The sequence below is a fragment of the Neltuma alba genome, unplaced genomic scaffold, assembly GCF_004799145.2.
Source record: "Neltuma alba isolate B1F8T4 unplaced genomic scaffold, ASM479914v2 tig00010659_pilon, whole genome shotgun sequence".
NCBI classification, from domain to species: domain Eukaryota; kingdom Viridiplantae; phylum Streptophyta; class Magnoliopsida; order Fabales; family Fabaceae; genus Neltuma; species Neltuma alba.
Window position 1 is genome coordinate 178254 of NW_021635504.1, and position 20833 is coordinate 199086.

General features: G+C 35.5%; 2 protein-coding genes across 3 annotated transcripts; one reads left to right on the plus strand and one right to left on the minus strand.

Annotated features, from left to right (window-relative positions):
- Nucleotides 1-597: 597 nt before the first annotated feature.
- On the minus strand, nt 598-4953 carry LOC114757977 (uncharacterized tRNA/rRNA methyltransferase slr1673). The gene is made up of 4 exons (XM_028946959.1): nt 4579-4953; nt 2803-3100; nt 2214-2264; nt 598-1326 (listed from the first exon to the last, which is right to left on the minus strand). Exons 1-4 carry the CDS (start codon nt 4893-4895, stop codon nt 934-936), a joined length of 1059 nt encoding a protein of 352 aa, XP_028802792.1. The 5' UTR covers nt 4896-4953; the 3' UTR covers nt 598-933.
- A 9396-nt stretch (nt 4954-14349) lies between these two features.
- Nucleotides 14350-20833, plus strand: LOC114757972 (kinesin-like protein KIN-14R). 2 transcript variants are annotated; one of them, XM_028946953.1, is made up of 19 exons: nt 14350-14498; nt 15085-15386; nt 15497-15668; nt 15872-15942; nt 16024-16207; nt 16492-16601; nt 16701-16800; nt 16921-17007; nt 17107-17283; nt 17423-17696; nt 17853-18014; nt 18177-18392; nt 18479-18516; nt 18648-18811; nt 18912-19163; nt 19465-19530; nt 19681-19755; nt 19848-19913; nt 20226-20833. In XM_028946953.1, exons 1-19 carry the CDS (start codon nt 14366-14368, stop codon nt 20682-20684), a joined length of 3108 nt encoding a protein of 1035 aa, XP_028802786.1. In that variant the 5' UTR covers nt 14350-14365; the 3' UTR covers nt 20685-20833. The 2 variants fall into 2 exon arrangements, with proteins under 2 accessions (XP_028802786.1, XP_028802787.1); XM_028946954.1 differs by having other exon boundaries at nt 15088-15386.

Genomic DNA, 20833 nt, shown 5'->3' on the forward strand with positions numbered 1-20833 from the left:
AAATTATATTTAACAAACCAACAGCTAAAATTAGTTAAAAATAATAAATAAGTTAACGATATTTTTTTCTCTCAAATTTACCCTTATTTATTTATTAAGAGGCTAAATGAAAGAAGTAATAAATGAAAAATAATAAAAAAGAATATATAGTAGTAATATTAATAAAAGAGGGTGAGTACTAAACATGATCAATTAAGGACAAAAAAAAAATTCAGACAAACTCAAAAATAAAATTTATATTTTGAATCACAATTCTCTCCAAAAGTAAAGCTTACATGGAGTATGACTATTGATTAAAAGAAAGTACATAATTTTTGCCATAAAACAACTTTATAGCGAACTGAAGAGTTAAGGTGAAGAGGTACACATGAAATATTTCCCCATGCGTATTTGGCATTAAAGAATTTACTCAGGTACAGAAGTACCCATGGATCTTCTAAAACAGCAAAACTTTCATCTTCATGTGCTCTAGTTTAGAAGATTCATATATGCTTCTACACCTAGGTAAATGCGCATTAGGATACATTTCACGGATGCTTTTGCACCTTACGCCAAAACTAATTCCCATCAACTCATGTGGCACTTGAAAAAAGAGAGTAATGGGATCTAAAATCCCCTCTTGAAATACAAGGAGGAAAAATAAACAAAATTGAGACCCATTGCGTCAGAAATATTATCCACCATTTCATCTCAATCTCTTTTCAACTTCAAGTTGCTATGCCTGCCCAGATCTTGATAAGACTCAAATCCAAACTACACATATGAACTTCTGTTTAGTGAAAAAAATGGTCAAGCGGCAAGATGGATTTAACTTTGCTGTAAAAAATTTCCTCTATAGGATCAGAGCAAGAATGAAAATGGACCTTTACATGCTATCGCAAGACGAAATCAAATCATGAACCAAAAAGTGACACACTATAATATGGAACATGATCATCTACACTTTGGCTGCAGCATATACATGAAAATCCCACCAGCAACTGAAACATTGAGAGACTCAAATTCTCCGGCCATTGGAATGCTGACAAGCTCACATGCTTCCATGGACTTCTCTGAAAGCCCACTTCCTTCACTACCCAAAACCAAGCACAGAGGCTTATCCGATACAGAATCGCAGAAGCCTGGAGACATCCGACTAACCGGTTTGGCTACCCCTTCATCCTCTGGATGGCCACCTAACAACTTCATTCGGAATTGCCCTATAAGAGACTCCAGATGAATCCAACTGCCAGAAACTATGGGTAGCTGAAAGGCAGCACCTCGGCTAGCTTTAAGAGCTTTATCATTGAATGGATCACAGCAACCAGGAAGAAGAAAAACGCCGTCCTGTTGAACAATAGCCATGCAAGTCAAGTCCTCTAAGACGTATTAAAAATTATGTAAACTCTGTTGGGTCCAGATGATGCAAGAAAACAATTTTGTTTGACGTATGTTATGAAACAGGAGTTCTTCTAATATATTGTACGTGCACAAGAGAAAGAAGTCTCACGGTGAACTAAAATGAGAATTGGGTGGCACTAGAATTCCTTAGACTGTTAATGCCAAATCACCGATTTTATGATAAAGAAAAATGAGAGTAACATTCTATAACTTGATGCAGAATAGAAAAATTGTCTTATTGTTTATTAGAAGTTTCAAATATTCGAGTCAGTTACAACACTGGTTTCTATGCAATAAGTTTGTCAATTGACTAAATAAGTCGTGGAGAAGTAATTTGGCCAGTGAAGTTAAAGGTAGTCAAAAATTCAAACTAGCAAAAATGGAATATTTTTATGGTCCTTTGGGGAAATAAATGAAAAATTTTATCTTCTGAATTTTCCTGGTTTGCTTCCAAGGAGGCGAATTTTTGTTAATCTTAACCCACTCTGCTTCTATTACATTTTCCTTTTTCCTTCCACACAAAACCATTAAATTTCAGGGCTGCAGGCATCACATGTTTTTTGTAAAATGTAAGCATGGAAGCAAGTCAATAAAAAATTAAAGCCAGCAGATTCTTCACTAACAAAAAGAAATGATGCAACTTAATCAAGTCTATCAAAAACAAGTTCCTATACACTTTAGCTGGCAATCATAAGAATCAGAGACCATTCAAGATGACAGGGTCAAAACAATAAGCATTAAAAAATTACAATTACAAGTTTAATTAAATAAAAAAAAAGGACCTGGGTGGATGGAAGAGGAGAATGATTTGAGGTTTACAATGCAGTCCTTACCCAGCCAAAGGCCACAGCTGATCTGAGTAATGTACCAAGGTTACCAGGATCCTGCAGGGAACAACTCTCTTAGTCATGCACATTTCTTAAAGTTGCAACATCGTTATACTATAGTGGTTGCAAATAAAAAGGTAACAGATGAAACAGCCCAAAATTAGTCCAGCTCAAGCCCCTTCTGGCAACTAGAGTAAATCATATTTTATTCAACTTCTTCATCACCTCATCCGAACTATAACAAGGATAACATAACTACCCCTTTTGCCAAGGAAATTTCAACTACGGAAATAGGAACTTTCATTTCAGCTCTTCAGCAAAACTACGCAAGAATATGCACTAGACTACAAATTGAATGGTATAGAATAACTCGGTATTCTAAGTTGGTCTCATGCAGCTTCCTTAATACTGACTCTAAAAGGCACCTCCACTAACCGCCAACCCAAAAAGTAGCTTTCTAGAAGAAGCACTTATAATAACCAAAAGAAGGGGTGACAACACTAACAGAAGCATAATGAGCTGCATGCTCCCAAAATCAGAAAGAACCAAACACACCATGATCCAATGGTTAAATTAAGCAGGGCATAATTGTCACCTGAATCCTTTCAAGGACTAAAATCCGATGAGGAGATGGAAACCACCTCCGACAATCTGCTGTGTCTTGATTGTCATCTAAACTGAAGAAACTGGTAGGGATATTCATCAGGGCCATGGCATCAAGACTATCAGTTGACTGCAGCCGTGCAAGTTTTTTCATCACTGTAGAACTCACACGCACAACTGAAGTAGGGGATTTATCTAGCCCTGCTGGAATCTCAGTTTTATCAGGCAGAATCAAACAATCCATCTTAATATTGTTATCTTGCGATGACTCTTGAAACCTGTATATTTCTCTGCAAATGACAATTTTATCTTCATCAACAGCCTTCTCATAGATTCAATCCCTGAAATATTTTTATCCATAACATCATATGTGATGGACAGATTTTTGCAATGTGACAGACATTTGTGCTAGGGTAGCCAAACAAATAATGTCAGGATATTGTTTGGTTATATTTGACAAATTAAATTTTCCTCCCAACTTAAGGGTTGCATTGAGTTTGTACACTAGTCACTGTCACTCTTAGCAACGGATATAGATAGATATTTTCTTTGTCTCCGATGACTTTTTGAAGTGCAATTTCCTATATGCTGTTATCATGCCTTCCCTTTGAGAAAGTCAAACGGGCCGACAAATCACAAAGTGGAAGTACATGTTTGAAATGTTATAGAATTGTATTTAAGGCATCCATATTATTGTCTACATAAAAATCAATGAAGGCTCAAGTCTGAAATAAACATCTTCTTGATTTACAGCTATTTAAGATACTTATGACACCAGGTTTGTAACTTTGCTGCCAAAGTTCTGTAATTCCAGCAACCCGTATCTCGGAAAAAAGTGTTTTGACTCTACCATGAGAAGGATTTAGTGATAACAGGGGGGGAAAACTTGAATTGAGAACCAATGCAAGAAGTTCTTTCCAAGAGCCTAATATATATACACACTCTGTGCAAAAGAACAAAGCTGAAAACAACTCTTACACAAGGAAATAATGTTCAATTGAAAGTCCAAGCAGCCTATGAGAATAATTAAATACCACAATGCTTCATACTCATTGAAGATTAGGACTAAGAGTATACTCCATTCAATCCTAAATATAAGTCATACCTCATCGAAACTAAGAAAAGTCAGCTGTCTTATTAAAATAGTCTTAAAATTGAAGTAGATTGTCATATCTAAGTCTAATTAACATTTAACACCGTCTATTTAGAAAAGCATGTATAAATAACCTACATCGGAAATCCACAAGAAGGGTGTTTTTCTAGAAAGGAACATTAAATACCCATGAACTCATGCAAGGTACCTATGTATAGGACCAATAATTTCTCCTATAAAGGATCGGTATAAACTACTTAAGCTAACAAGACAATGCAATTCATTACATAGTATGCTCCAAAAGTCAGACACGCTAGGTTCATAACGGATACCCATTGCCCGGGAGGGCGGGGGGAAGAAATCTGAGGCCGGAAACTTGAAGGTTATGAATCTCAAAATAGAATTTCTAAGGATGAGGAAAAATAATTACTGTCTTGTCAGCGGAAAAAGTTTCAAAAGCGCTAAACATAAGGTTTCCGACAGATTACACCGTCACCAGAAAGTCCAGTAAAATTTAACGGCCCAGTAAAAGAATCGACTTCTAGCATAGAAGTCTTGGCAAGTATCCAATTTTCAACAATAAGAAGCAAAGAAACAACGAGCAAACAGGATAACAGCAGGTTGGCCGACGCGAGTAAGCACTTGGAAATAGACTGCATAAGCAAAACGACAAACCTGATAGGTGTAGAACCCACGACAAGAACCGAACCATGATAACGACGATAAGAAGAGTCGTTGCGGAGCTTGAGACAGTGCTTCACAAAAGGGTTTTTAGCACTGGTAATAAATTTCGATTTTGCATCAGAAATTGCGTGAAGAATGTCATCTTCAGAACCAAAATTGTCATTATAAGCGACGTCGTTGTAATCGGAACTTCCTTCTTTGCGCGTCTGCGGTGGAGCAACTGAAAAGCTCGAGTGAAAAGATGGTTTTCTGAACGCTTGAGGTTGAGGGCAGAAAATGGAAGCCCCCTGAAGATAACTGCATTGCATCTTCGCCCTTCCCTTCCCTACGCTATGATTATGGAACGGCCTGCGGCAAGGCCTCAGTCAGAAGGCTTGCTGTCTCAACTTCAGACAATTAAAGTGACATTTTCCTTTATTTAACAAAAATGTATGGAAACATCTGGTGACTTCTGCTTATGTAGTGTGAGAGAACGTTATTGGCTACTAATACTTACGAGTACAGAAACGAATAGTTATAATTAAAGAAACCACAGGGATACATCTGGAAAAAACCACACCAAGCTCATTAAATTGTATATAGAATACACATCTCGATGCAAGCAGGTTGAATGCGAGTGCGCTTAAATTTAGCCAACATATTATAAGACTTAAATTTAGTACTCGTTTTCTCCGGTAAAAAAAAAAAAAATTTAGTACTCGTTTCGTTTAAAATTATAGGACACTTTTAGCCAACATATTCTTCGACAAATCCGTCAATGTCATTAGAAATATAAATTATTTTTATATTTACCGGTGAAAAGAAATAGACTGAATCGATTGGTTCAACAGAAAAACTTGTAAACTGGCTAGTAGTCCAATTTAGTTTAATAATTGAACTGGTTACAAATTGAACTGGCAGCAAACTGGTCAAACTAAGGGGTAAACTGGTGAAACCGGTAATAAACTGGTTTGAATAATTACATTGTTATTGATATTATTTTTTCTCATTTAGCCCATAATATCTTAGTCATTATGACTTTGATTAAATTTCAATGATGATTTTGGTATCAATAATTATTAATTTTAGTTATTAAGGAATGACAAAGATCAAAATTTTTAATATTGTTATACTTTGTTATTGTTATAATTAAACTATTGTTGTATTTTCTTATATTTTGTTATTAGTGATTATTATTGTTCTTGTATTTTGTTATTTTTAATTAAATTATATTATTTTAATATAACTGGTTTGATTTTTGTTGGGTTTCGGTTTGACCCATTGACCCTTGAACCACTACATTAACCGGTTTAATGTATAGTCTGGTTTTTTGTTCCTTAATATTTACCCTAGAAAATATGAGAAAAATGAATGAGTATTTCCAAAAATATCTTATTAGTTATATTTTGAAAACACAAAAATGCTTGGTATTTTTAAAATCAAATGCAACCCACTTGTGAAAAGCGAGGAGGCATTTGGTAGCGCAAATAGCATGCCCAGATGATTAATCTTGTTAGATTCCAGGAATGTGAAAGCTAATTTCTATTGACGTTAAAAGAAAGAAAGAAAACAAATTTTCGCTCATGTGCAAAAAAAAAAAAAAAAAAAAAGATTGAACAGTGTCTTGGACAAGCAGCAAAAATTCCGCCGCTATGCTGTTTCACTTTGATGCTTTTGTTCGGAACAGTTTTAATTAAACTTATTATATCTGGATTATTTATGTCTCATTTGAATGATTTATATTTGATTTTTTTTATTCAAAATGATTATTTTAATATATATAGAATCTAAAATGAAGATAATTTCTTAACTATTATTTTTTCAAAAAATAGTTTTTCTATTTAAAAATAATTAATTAAATATTTTAAATCTAAATCATTCAAATCTGATATAAATGATTCAGATCTGATGAGTCTAGGATACTCATCAAGATCATGGACACTGAAACTCGTTCCCCTTTCATGACGTTCTTGGATGCTTCGCTCAGAACAAGGGAAAAAATTGACCGAAGAAAGCCAATGCACATGATTACAGGGGGGTTTGGTTAGTTCTAGAAGTGCTTTTCAAAAGCACTTTTTTGCAAATCGAGACAAACTCTTCTATATATTTACTTCGTATACCGTAAAAACACTTCTGAAACTATAGTTTTGTTCTTACCCAAACACTTTTTATATTTAGAAGAGGGATGAGAAAAAGGAAGGAAGGAAGGAGAGGAATATTGAGCTATGTATGATAATTTATATCCCCCGAGATGTTGGTAAAGTCACAGCCGGGGATTGGCTAGAAAATTCATCTATAAGAAAATTCTTTCAGTTCTATGGGATGTTGACGATGTAGGTAACATGACTCCTATCAGAAGTGGATGAGATATTTTCCCTCCTTTGAGATGTTGCAGACGAACCTTCATTCCAGTGTGGTGTTTTAGAGAAGTACAACCTCTCTTTTGTCTGGGGCGTGGCGGCTGACACTCCATGGCTTGTCATGTCCTGATCTTCCATTCCATATCTCTCTTAGACGATGAAGGAAGAACCAGGGACATGGCTGGTCTTCCAAGACCCTTATCAGTTGTTGGAGAAGCAGATGACACGGTTGTGATCTCAGTAGTAGCCATCTGGAATGGAAATTTGCACTCCTTGTGCTGGTGAATCACACTCAGATTCTACAGTCATCATCTGTGGCGCTATTTCTCCAGGTTAGTGTCTATCAGCTGGAGGCACTCTCGCGCGTGCACACATTATGGTGAGTTTCATTAAATCAAGCACTGCTCTGGCCCTCTTTCTATCACAATATGAGAGGGAGATCAGGAGAGTTAAGAACAAAAATAAACTTGCTTAGTTGCTCATATAGAAATTTCTACATCAAATGGCATGCTGCATACTAGACCAGCCTCAGCCTCGTTCTGGAACTTCCTAGCAGCTACACCAGATGTGGTAAATATGGTAGCTTGGCTACCATACCTGTAGAATCAAAGGCTGAAGTCTTTTGAATAGAAACATGTAGGTTCAGGTATATCCCAAAATAATGAACATAAGAAAACATGTAAGAAACAAACTGGTACCACAGTATGTCTTCCATTAGGTAGTAACCTTGCACCATTTTCAACACTGCTCTGAACTAAGTTACATATCTGATCCTTTGCCTGTGTCAAAAATATATCCAAAACTCAAAATTAGCACAAAATAAACACAAGTTATTTCCCAGTGCATGCGCAATTGAGATACAATATCCAATAAAGAAGCATAATTAATGACATGAAAACACAACAGACAATTTGATGGAAAACTTAAGTGTATGTTTAGTTTCATGTTCTGAAGTATTAAATGAAGTAAAGCTAAACACTCTTTTATACTAGGCCTAAAAATAGATTTATTTTTGTTTATTTTATGTTTATCTTCCAAGTTAGATTTTCTCCATTGCAAGCTAAGGCAAGATAATATCACCACCAAAAAAAAAAGTAAGACAAGACACCTAAGGTTATCTGGGTTACTTTCAAAGCTCAGATTTAGATTACTATTATCTCCTAAGATTAGTTCATCTTTTAAAATATTGTGTCTGCAACTTTATAAATAGCCCTAGGGTTTCCCACATATTAGACTTATGGGAATAATATTAACTATTTTGCCGTACTCTCTCAAAGTTCTTCCTTTACTCCCTCCTCTCTCTCAGTCTCTCCCTCCCCTTTTCCATCCCCCTTCATTGTTATACCTCACAACTTCAGCACTTTCCGGAAACACAGATAATATCAGCACCTCCTTGCTAATAACTGGACCAAGATCAGCACGAGGCTCTGTTCCTGCATTCACTTTAAATCCTTTGACACGCTGCACAAGTTCTTCTACCCTAGAAATACATCAAATGAGCACAACAATTCAGTTATACAGGGCCCCATTGCTTTTTAATACCTAAGTTCATTAAATCGAACAGCTAATCAACAAGAAAGTTTCTATTTTGCAAGTGCAAGCATATTATAAACATAATGTACAAACTGGAAGACATAACAGAAAGTGAAAGGATGCGCAGGTGTGCCAAAGAAAAGAGGGATGCAGATGGAAAAGGCATGTAAATAAATAAAGCCAAGCAAAAGAGAATACCATGGCAATGATCCCTCAATAAAAATAGAAGTGCTTAAAGTCATGCACGTCTCTCCCCCCGCACCAAAGGAAGAATCAGTGAGAGCACCTAGAGTAGCATCCATGCTAGCATTTGGCATCACAGCTGCATGATTTTTGCTTCCTGGACTGGACTAAATAATGCAGAGAGTATCCAATTAGGTAGACGCTATTTTTGGATTCAATTTCCATCACTGGAACCATAAACTGCATTTTGCATTTTACCAGAACCAAAATTAAGAGGACATAGGAGACAGTTATTCACCTGGACACGTTTCCCTCTAGAAGCAGGCCTCGCATATATGGGCATTCCAGCCTTAAAATGAAGTAAACCATTGAAGATTAAGACAACATAAAAGTAACACATCAGAGCGACAGCAAATAATTCTACTAAATACAGTGAAAACAACAGGAAAAGGCGAGTGTGAACAAGGGTAAGATATCGGTGCAAACATACTCTCTCCCTTTTAGTGAAAGAAAGGAGGGGCAATTGTAAATTAGATATAAAATGGAAAAAATTTACCGCTTGGATATAACTTTGAATTCAACCCTTTCCCAATAATGGGATATAAAATGGAAAAAATCTTGTCCCCTCAAGATGTAATTTTCTCCAATTGAGGGGGCCACGTGGCTCTGCCCTGCACAATGGGCTGCACTGCCTATAATTTTATGAACATGGCATGCATGCTAAAGAAAAGTAACTTGTAGACAATACTCCAAGAAAAATAAAGCAAAAAGTGTAGATGATGGCTAAAGCCAGAACTGTTAAGGAGTAAAACAGCTGACGTTGGTTACTTTCCCAGTGCTCCCCAAATTTGCAGTATTATAACAATTTCCTTTTACTTGTTTGGTAATGTGATCTATGTTTCATACATAGGGAAATTGAATCAGAAGTGATATATGGTCACATTAAATTATGTAATGGTAAAGCAGAACTAGCAATGCTCAGACAGTCATCTGCACATTAACTTTCACTTCACACAACTTGAGACACCTTCTAGATTCTCACCTCCTGCTCAAGTGAAAAACTTGCCTTGCACTGACAAGTAGCTCCAAGTTAGGGTTTTCTCAAACAAAACATACTAGATCATCTAAGAGCTAGGTCAGGCAACAGGCTAAGACTCCAAAAGCCTTAAAAACAAAACATGGAGTGCAGAAGAGGAATATCAGTGGGGAGGTTGCCCTCTGCCCTTCCTTATACCAACAGAAAACAACACTAAGATGTGAGTTGAACAATCTAGAAGTTGAATCAAATTCCCTCCTGTTGGCCCCATGAGTCAAATAAAGAAGAATCTAATGTAGATCTCTACAATAATAACCAATGCAAACGGCCATAAATATAAAATTAAATCTCCAGAGCATAAACAACAGAAAATCGAACAATACCTGAACAGTAGTAAAAGCAAGCCTGTAAGCTGGCAAGCATTTTATAACAGAAAATTCCTCATGGATTTTTCTTAGAAAATTTGAATTGATTAAAGAAAAGAATGCTAATATGGAGATGTAAAAAATTATTATGTTTCCCTTCTCATTCAAAGATTAAGCATATATAGCATGGTGACAAAGCCTAACACACAATAAGCTAGAACCATAATCTTGATAAAGATAGAGACAAGAGAGGTTTTGACTCTTGAGTAGTGAACCATACATGGGACCCGCTTCCATTGCCAGTGCTGCAAGTATGATTGAAGCCCTGACAAATTGATGGCAAACATAAAAACCACCGTTCAGGGGAAGAGGAAGAAAATAAATGGAAAGTGTTATAATTCCAGCTTAGAAGAGAAGAAAATCAGAGTGATCAAAGGATGATAAAATAATTCATTCCCTAAACAGATTTTACTTCTTCTAATAAGAGTTATGAAAAGGAAAGACTGGCTGGATTATTTCGAGTTCATCATTTAGTACCAGAAAATTCAAAAAACTAGTGCTTCATGTGTTTTAGTGTTGCAGGAATAGCTTATGACAATAACGTTCGAAACAAAAATTTTACTTCTCAATTTCTTCATTCCAGCCACTAATGCCACTAATGACATTCATATTCTTCTTCTTCTTTTTTCCTTTTTTTTTTTCCCATTTAAAAGAGACAGAATTATTTTCCTCACTTCTTTGTAGGTTTTGATAGATGGGTTTTTTTTTTTGTTTTTTTTTTTTTGGTATTGTCTTCAAGAGTGAACAGAAAGTTTATGTGTTCTCCACATCCATCAAAGAAAAAATGTTAGAAAACATTTATATGGATAAATATGGCAGAAAAAAAGTAACTATTTGAAAAGATCAAGATGGATAATTAAAACAAAACTTCATGATATAGATTTCTTGTTAAATGGTATGCCTAAAAGAGTTTGCTAAAACATATGGATAGACAGATCCAGACCTATTTAATCCGATGATCCTACTCCACGCGTGGAGATATTACATCCACCTCGTCTCAAATATTATTGAAGACCCGAAGTTGGAAGATAAGATTAACATAGGAGATTAAAGAAAGGGAGGTACTCGTTCCAAATGGACTCCAGCTCAATGAGGTTTGGGTTGATCGATCTGTCAATTGTAATGGATGGGCAACTTATAGAGGCATCACTCGTGACAAACTGGGAAATTGGTGAACTTGGGCAACTTGTAATCTTGGCCAAATTATCATTATCTGCAATTTACTTGAAATCCAATTATCCAGATCCCAAACACCTCCAGCTTATAATCCGATTCTCCATATGCTTTAGGTCCTGTTTGGCATGAAGCATTGAAAGAAAGGGAACCGGAGATTGAGATTGGGATTGGAAAAGTCTAGTCAAAAAATACTAGTCCTATTTATAGAGCAAAGAGAGAAGACATCCTTTTGGTCCTATTTATAAGATATTGAGAGAAAATTTTTACATGGATGTACAATTTTACACTTGATTTGTTGTTATGTTGACTTTGTTTATATGAGATATAGTATATATTAAATAGGGATAAAATTAAAAAATTATTAAATTTTAAATGAGAGTTAATAAAATTTAAAATTTTTCTTATTTTGTGTAAAACATGTTGGAAGTGACTTATAAATAGAATCAAAAGAGTTTTTGGTATAAACAATTATTTGTTACTTGAGATTCGTCAAACCTATATAAATAGAATTAGGGAATGCTATAAGCGAGTGACATTAGGAATTTAATCTTGGGATTGAGAATTTTTTAGACCAAAATACCCTCTCTTCTATCCAAATAACAAAAGCCTTTTTAAGAACAAGGATATTATAGTTTTTTATAATTAAAATAATTTTAAAATAAAATTAATGCAATCATTTTCTTCAAATATTATTCTATACCAGACATAACTTTAAATCTCAATTCTACTCCTAATCTCATTCCCGTTCCCAATCCAATAAAAGTGAGACCCACGCGCTAAACATGGCATTAGATTCACCTAAGCACAATAACAGAAATTCTCTAGATTTTGAAGAAGGACTTTTTCTTTATTGGAAAAACTATCCTAGGTTCATCCATTGCTTATTAAGCTAATCATGACTATTTTGACACTAATGTCCATAATACTCTACTTCGAAGTGCAGAGACACAACTTTATTTTGTGTTTCACAATCTTATTGTGTGGTCTTTGTATTGAAAAACTCATTCATATCACTAGTGGTGTTGATGTTATTATCCATTTATATTTGCATCTTATAAAAAATTGTTACTTTTTTAGCTTCCATAAATGATGTTAGGGGATTGCATGAAAATTTTTATTGATATAGATAATGTTGGCTTCTTTTTTTTTTGTATGCATAACTATCATCTTATTAGTGGAAATTCTATTCAAGACATTGTCGGATATTAAATGTAAATACTTCTCCTAGTGAGATTTCAAATCTTGATTCACCACCTTTTGAGGGAGTACCCCTTTCCACTGGACTCATTTTCTATTAGTCTTGACCATTATTTACATCAACGGATCAAGTGAAATAGGCGTGATAAAGATTAAAGGGCCTCAATTATCTACAACAAAACAATATAATTAGAATTATACTGAGATTTTACATATGTATATTGAAGATTAATTTATCAAGGTAAAAACATGGACCGGACTGGCTGGTTCAACTAAAAAACCGATAAACCAGTCTTCAACCTTATTAAGATTGCTTGTTGAGCTAGAGATGAAATCAACCGGTGACAAACTGGTTTAATTGATAAAAACCTATGTTAAACTTGATAACCGTTGGTGAGGGTGGGTTGTCCGGTTTAAAATTTTTGCCTCCTAAAAATGCACAAAATAGGAAAGGAGAAGAAGGTTTGCGGAGAAAAGAAAAAGAAGGGAGAGCAAGAGGAAAAATAGAGAGAGAAATGCCAAACAAACCTTATTATGAGAGAGAACTCCTAAATATGGTAAAAAATGAAAAATGAAGTGAAGAAGCATTTTAGTGTGGAAACCAAAAACCATGGAAGAAAGATAAGGAGATGATTCAAGGCTTTATCATGGGACTAATTTGTTATTGAAGCTCTGTGAGGAAAACTAAGAGAGACAGGAGAATGGAAAGATTGAAATATACTTGATTTTTTAAAATGTGTTTAGCATCTTGAAGTTTTTTTTTTGTGCATATAGTATTATAAAGTATTTTTTTTAAGTGTATCTAACATTCAAAAATATTTTTTGGATGGATCTAGCACAAATGCAAAAAAAAAAATCACATACCTGAAAAATACTTCAGAATGTTAGATACACCACAAAATATTTTAGGGAGCTAAATGCACCCAAAAAATATTTTGGAGTTCTAGATGTATCTTAACTCATTTTTCTGAAGTATCCTTTTAAGTCATAACTACCATTATATGGAAACCCCTTAATACGGGCAATCAATAAGAATACTTTAGAAAATGAAATACAAATTTAAAAGACAAAATGAATTGAGATATTATATTTAGGAACAAATTTAATATTTAACTAACTCTTATATTAATATATCCAAGACAAAATTACAAAGTTCTTCACCAAAAAAAAAAAATACAAAGTTAAGATCGGCAGGTGACATGATAAACTAACTTTTTCATCTAAAACTTTCAAGCGCTTTTTCTCCTTCTTTTAATTTCATATTGTTTTTCTTACAGGCTCCATAAATAATTATCTTAAAAGATTATTACTAAAATTTTTACACAAACTCAACTAATAATAATACTACAAATAATTAAATATTTTCACCTTCCTTATAAGATGACGTGCTTTTTGAAAATTTAGAATTACAATTTTCAACTGAAAGGGAAGATAAATAAATTTTGCATTTATTTTTCATTAACAAAACATTTAAATACACATGTATCTAATATAGATCTCATGCGTTGTATAAGTTTTGGAAAATAAGTTGATATGTGGTTAATTCATTATTAATTAGTCATTTCATACAACTACAAGAATTCAAAGACAAAATTGCTCAGCTTTGGCTTCAAAGAAGAATTTTTTTCCTTTTCGAATTAAATTAGGGAGCTCATTTGCAAAAAGAAATAAATTAGGGAGGTGACAAGATAAGGAAAAATAGGTTAAACGGTCGGTTGATTTTAACGGTCGGGAGATTCAAATTTTGAACTATCTCCCCTCCCACCATAGGAATGCCTCAGAAAGTGTCGAAGCTTTTTTTATCTTACGAACTCGAACTCCTGAATTCCTTCCTGAGAGAAATAGCATTCTCTTACTGCATCTCATAGTTTGCCAAAATTCTTTTTTACATGGAGGCGATGGTTTGCCAAAATTCATTTCAGCAAGACCTGAAAACCCTAATGTCAGATTCTTTCGATTCGATGGTTTGCGACCCCACTTCAAGATTAATTCCTACTGGGTTTAGGGGATCTGAAAGCTCAGGTGACAATCTTCGAAATGAATATATATCACTTTATTGTTCTTGTTATTACGGATTTATCTTTGTTGAGCTGAGGCATCATGGCCGACAATGAAATATAAATTACGAGTTCGCTAGGAAGAACCCTAATGAAACTGTAAATGTTTCTTGTCTTTCTTGTTTTCTTTTTTCACAAGCACACTGAACACGTAAGGGGTTTGATTTCACTGAGTAGAAACTGATTCGCGTTTGGAGACTTAGAAGAAATGCAATTGAGTTCAGGCCGTGCTTTTTCTGATATCTGACTGTTTGAATAGTTCTGAAAACGTGCGATTCTGGGAACTGGATGTCTAACTAGCTATTCTATATATCAGTGATCAATTTTTCATTAACTATGACGTAGCGAGGCATTAATTGAAAATTAAGGACCACAGTTATTTAAGCTTTGGTTGCAAAGCAAAAAAGGCTATTGCCGACCAACATTTTCATTTTTCCGCTGGTCTTGCTGAAAAACAAAAGCCTAGAGGCATGAAGAACTTCTAAGACTGTAAGACTTCTACACTTCTCTGGAGGATCAAGTATTTACTTTATTATTACGGCTTTTTGAAGGAGAGGAATATGTGCTGTTCGTAAATGCCGGGGAGGAGGCTGTAAATGAAGCAGATGGTGGTTTGACTATCATGGCCGACTCCTTCTTTGAAGGTGGGAATGTTTTACGTACCGATGAGCAAATAACGGAGGCTGGAGATTGTCCGTTTATCTATCAAACAGCACGGTTAGGAAATTTTTGCTATAGATTTGATAAGATTCCTCGTGGAGACTACATTGTGGATCTTCATTTTGCGGAGATCATTAACACAAATGGGCCTAAAGGTATAAGGGTGTTCAACGTATATATCCAAGAAGAAAAGGCAAGTCTGTCCAACTTTCTTTCTCTTCCCCTATGTATTTTACTTTAAAACACTTGTAAAACTAAAATTTATGCTATATCTTGAACTTTTTTCCTTTAAAACCATGTCAGGTTCTGTCTGAATTAGATATCTTTGCGGTTGTTGGAGCCAACAAACCACTACGGTTGATTGATTCAAAAGTATCTGTGAAGGATGATGGTGTAATTCTCATAAGATTTGAAAGTATCAATGGAAGCCCAGTGGTTAGTGGGATCTGCATCAGGAGAGCAACAAAGGAATCAGGTATTTTCTGCAATATTTGATTTGCATCTATAGTGTATGTTTTTTCACATCTGTACTTAACAAGATGCTAAGATTCCATGTATACATAGATATGTGTGTGTAACTGTGTCTATATATATATATATATATACTTAGCGAGTCATTGTCTACTTTTTGCTTCACAAATTTTACTTATGATGCTCTACTTTGTGATATTCAAATAGTTCCCCAAGGGACATGTGATTACATTAAATGTAACTACTGTGCCGGACAGATTGAAATTCCTTCATCACAGGTTAGAGGCAACCTAGCTGATTGTGGCAGTTTGAAGCTTCAAAACATTTTTCTTATCTCGCTTTTCATTGGAATGTTTCAGCTGAAATCTATGCAAACAAAATCTACTGCGAAATACGAAAAGAAGGTTGAAGAGCTTACCATGCAGTGTCAGTTAAAGGCAAAAGAATGCCATGAGGCATGGATGTCATTAACTGCAACAAATGAGCAATTGGAGACTGTCCGGATGGAACTTGACAATGTGACATTTAAGACGCTCTCTCTTGGTATGTTTTAGTAAGGACCTTTCTACCGAGAGAAAACGCAGTTGGAATGTACCAAAGTTAAAGGCGAAACACTTAATTTGAATTATTGAGATTTCTTTATGTGGGAATTTAAAGATCTTATTGTGCCATTTTTAAGCATTGCTTGAAGTTTTAGCTAATTTAATGAAGTCTGGCGCATGTATATATTGATATTGGCACAAATACTCGATTTTAATTGATATTTTTCAATCCTAGGTCACAACATTACTAAGTAGCTAAGTGCTTATTGTCAATTTTCTTCTCAGATCAAACTGTGGAGAAACAAGCTGAAAAGTTAAGGAACATTTCTAGCAGTTATGACCATGATAAGAAGAAATGGACGGAAGCAATCAGATGTTTACAAGAAAAAATAAAGGTGATGATGCAGAGGAATGATGTTAAAAACATAGCAGTTCTATTATTATTATTCTCATACGTAGATCTTAGAAGCATCTGCACCTGATTTGTTTTGCAGTTGATGAAGAGTGAACATGCTCAACTTTCCCGTGAAGCACATGAATGCGTCGATTCAATCCCTGAGCTAAATAAAATGGTTTTTGCAGTTCAGGAATTGGGTATGCTTGAGTTATAAAATTTAATATCCATTCTAATTAATGAAGATTTGGGTTGCAATTCACGTTTCGGGTTTTCATTTGTCTAATTCATATGAAGGGACTAACACAATCTTTCTGCAGTTAAGCAGTGTGAAGATTTTAAAGTGAAATACAATGAAGAGATGGCACAAAGGAAAAAGCTATTCAATGAAGTTCAGGAGGCTAAAGGTATGTTCTGTGCTCCTGCCTCCTAATTATTTATTCTTGGTTGACTGTGTTCAAATTATTTGATGGGAATTATAACAAAAATTTTGTTCCGCATAATAGGGAACATTAGAGTTTTCTGTCGTTGTCGTCCAATGAATAAGGATGAAACCTTAGCTGGGGGTACATCAGTTGTGGATTTTGATGCAGCAAAGGATGGTTGCCTTGGAATTTTGACAGGTGGCTCCACCAAAAAAACCTTTAGATTTGACCGAGTTTATTCTCCAAAAGATGATCAAGGTATACAAATATAGTTAAGAAAACCAGTTTTCTTCTTCTTTTCAAGGCACCCCACCTATAGTTTCATCTTTTTGCTGTAATTTATAAGGCTCATATCATCCGCAGGATTCTAACTAAGGACATTTGCTTTCTTCGACAGTTGATGTTTTCTCTGATGCTTCAGCAATGGTAATCTCTGTGCTAGATGGCTACAACGTTTGCATATTTGCATACGGCCAAACAGGAACAGGAAAGACTTTTACTATGGAGGGAACAGAACAGAACAGAGGAGTAAATTACAGGACTCTTGCACACTTGTTTGAAATTGTCAAGGAAAGGAGTGAAACATTTGCATATGAAATTACTGTTAGCGTGCTTGAGGTTTATAATGAACAAATCAGAGATCTACTGGCTTCAGGACTATCATCAAAAAAGTATGGCTTCTATTTCTTTTATTTGATTTCAATATTAGTCTCCGAAAGCTTTTTCAAGCATGGTAGACTATGTAGGGAGGTAAAGCTTTTTCAAGCACTTGATTTTAATCAGAAATCTGATGCAGTTGGGATCTTTTCTTTTGAATTTGTAATTAGGCTGGAGGTAAAACAAGCCTCTGAAGGTTCTCATCATGTTCCCGGCGTTATAGAAGCCAAGGCTAATAACATTGAGGACGCCTGGACTATACTGCAAACTGGAAGTAATGCGAGAGCCGTTGGAAGCAATAACGTGAATGAGCACAGCAGTCGATCTCACTGGTACTAATATCTTGCATACAACACCCCCCCCCAAAAAAAAAAAAAAACAAAAAACAAAAGAAAGACACTAGAAAAGGCATATCAGCTTATCCGTGTGTGCCTATGTATGCGAATTTTTCTTTCTTTTATACGATGTTTGATGTTTTTATGTTTCTTCCTCAGCATGCTTTGTATAACAGTAAAGACAAAAAATTTGATCAATGGTGAGTGTACCAAGAGCAAGCTTTGGCTTGTGGATTTGGCAGGCAGCGAGAGACTTGCAAAAACTGACGTGCAAGGCATGCGACTTAAGGAAGCACAAAATATCAATAAATCTCTTTCAGCTCTTGGGGACGTGATATCCGCTTTAGCAAGCAAAAGTAGTCATATTCCATACCGGTACACCTTGCATCCTCATTCATTTCACCCTTTGCTTTCTATAATATGTAAGGCGTAATGGTGCAGTCCATTTCTGGGAATTTCAGGAATTCTAAATTGACACATTTACTTCAAGACTCCCTAGGTATGTTAATCAGTTCTCCTTTGCCCTTCTCTTGCGTTTTTAGGAGTAGGGCTCTAGCTTCTGTTGGCTTTTCCCTTTTTTACTCTTGGTGGAATTTTAACTTCGGTAGTATTTGTTGCAACATATTGCAGGAGGCGATTCCAAAGCCTTGATGTTTGTACAAATCAGTCCTTCGAACCAGGATTTAAGTGAGACTTTGAGCTCACTAAATTTTGCAACTCGAGTGAGGGGAGTTGAAATGGGTCCTGTCAAGAAGCAAATTGATACAAGTGAGCTTCAAAAGGTGAAAGCAATGGTAGGTTTCCGGATCTAGCTGGAACTTTTACGTCCAAGTTATACATTTTCCCATGTATTATAGAATATTAATGCTTACTTCCTCTGCCGAATTGATGTAGCTTGAAAAGGCACGAAATGAGTGCAGAACTAAAGATGAATCCATACGGAAACTAGAAGAAAATCTGCAAAACTTGGAAAGTAAGGCCAAAGGCAAGGATAATGTTCACAGGAACCTACAGGAAACTATTAAAGAGCTTGAAGGCCAAATTGATTCCAAGATAGCCGTGCAAAAACAGTCAGAGAGACAAGTTCTTGAATTGTCAAACAAATTGAAGGGAAAGGATGAAACATGCAATGCTCTCCAACATCAGGTTGCTTTTTGCATATGAGACTGATACATCTTTTATTTTTATGCACCTAAGAGCATTATCACTTTTTATTTATATAACTGATCGCTGATTGTTCACTGTGGTTTTGGTATTGGACAACTTACCACCGGGGAAACCCGAATGACCCACAGAAGATATGCTAAAAATGATAGAGTCTGTTAGAATGTGCTAATAACTTTGTTTTCGTTTTGTTTGGGGGGGGGGGGGGAATATGCTAATAACAGCCATTCATTAACTTGTCACTCGTCAGTGCCGGCTAAGCGTAAATTTATCTCTGCTATAGGTCAAAGAGCTGGAAAAGAAGCTGAAAGATAAATTGCAGTCTGAGACAGCAAGCTTCCAACAGAAGGTCCGTCTGTTACCTTGGGGAAGCTCTCTTTCATCCCATTCTTAACTCTTGAAGAAACTTCCTCTGTTTGACTGACCCAATTATAATCATATTCATAATTTTGTGGGGGAAAAAATGAGAGAGATTAAATATACTATATTGCTCAAGCAGGTTTGGGATTTAGATAACAAACTGAGAGAGCAGGCGCGGGAGTCTGAGTATCAATCTGCCATTTTAAAAGACAAGGTAGACAATGACTGGGATTTGTTGTATATATATATTTGTTCTGTTTTCGTTAGTGGATGATTAAAGACCCCTCCGCATGTGGGCTCATTCAGGTTAAGGAGCTTGAGAGGAAACTGAAAGAGCAGGAACAGAATTCAGAGAACTTGATTCATCAAAAGGTACCTCTGAAGAAGAAAATTAACGTCTGTTCTACATACATTTAATTTAACAACATGCTGTTTGATATCAGCTTAATATAGGAAATATAGATTAAGAGGTAGCTGTTTTTTTCTTAATATAGGAAATATAGATTAAGAGGTAGCTGTTTTTTTCTTTTTTGGGTGAAAAGAGGTAGCTGTTTGATATTCGTAAATTGTTACATATATATATATTTAGAGAGAGAAAAAGAGATTCTTGGTTGGGGGAGAGTCAAAAAGAAGTTTAGGAGACTATTTACATCTAATGCATGGGATGTGACAATGCGATGGCAGGTAAAGGAGGTTGAGGACAGGTACAAAGAGAGAGAGCTGAAGTGGCAACAAACTCATAATTCTGTTGATGGGGTGAAGGCCACTCCTGTCGAAGGTAAATATAAAAGCTGCACAGGAGAGGACTATCCAAGCGAGAATGAGCCTCGCATTCTAAGGAGTTCAAACTCAATAAACCACTCGACAAATCAAGGTTCTGCTGCTTCGTTGAGAGGGAACGACTCCATTAATCAGATGAGAAGTAAAAGAGAATTCAGAAGCATTGAAACAGAGAACAATTTCGTTGACAGGAAAGTCATGAGGAAATCTGATCCTCCCAAATTAGGAAGATTAGGGAGGACAACTAGGCCTGTAATGGCTGCTTCTCAAGCCCCATTGACCCACAAGAGAGTCAGCAGAGACAGGGATCAGGTTCAGGGGATTAAAGAGAGGGACAACAAGAAGAAAATTTGGTCAAGATAGCCTAAACATGGTTAAAAGGAGCATACTTGCTCCCAGTGTTGTAGCTATATGTGAAGATCTAATTGTATGACCCAATGCATGCGAGGTGCAATTGTATTTCTATGTTAACGCAATTATTTGTGCGTTTATGTGTATTAGCAGTTATAACA

Bases quoted from the DNA above. Each gene is read 5' to 3' on its own strand.
- LOC114757977 (XM_028946959.1), bottom strand. From the start codon at position 4,895: ATGCAATGCAGTTATCTTCAGGGGGCTTCCATTTTCTGCCCTCAACCT. The intron at 3,101-4,578 runs GTTTGTCGTTTT...TGTCATTTGCAG, and splicing joins GTGGGTTCTACACCTATCAG to AGAAATATACAGGTTTCAAG. The intron at 2,265-2,802 runs GTGACAATTATG...TGTTCCCTGCAG, and splicing joins TAGTCCTTGAAAGGATTCAG to GATCCTGGTAACCTTGGTAC.
- LOC114757972 (XM_028946953.1), top strand. From the start codon at position 14,366: ATGGAGGCGATGGTTTGCCAAAATTCATTTCAGCAAGACCTGAAAACC. The intron at 17,284-17,422 runs GTATACAAATAT...TTTCTTCGACAG, and splicing joins TTCTCCAAAAGATGATCAAG to TTGATGTTTTCTCTGATGCT. The intron at 19,164-19,464 runs GTTGCTTTTTGC...TCTCTGCTATAG, and splicing joins GCAATGCTCTCCAACATCAG to GTCAAAGAGCTGGAAAAGAA.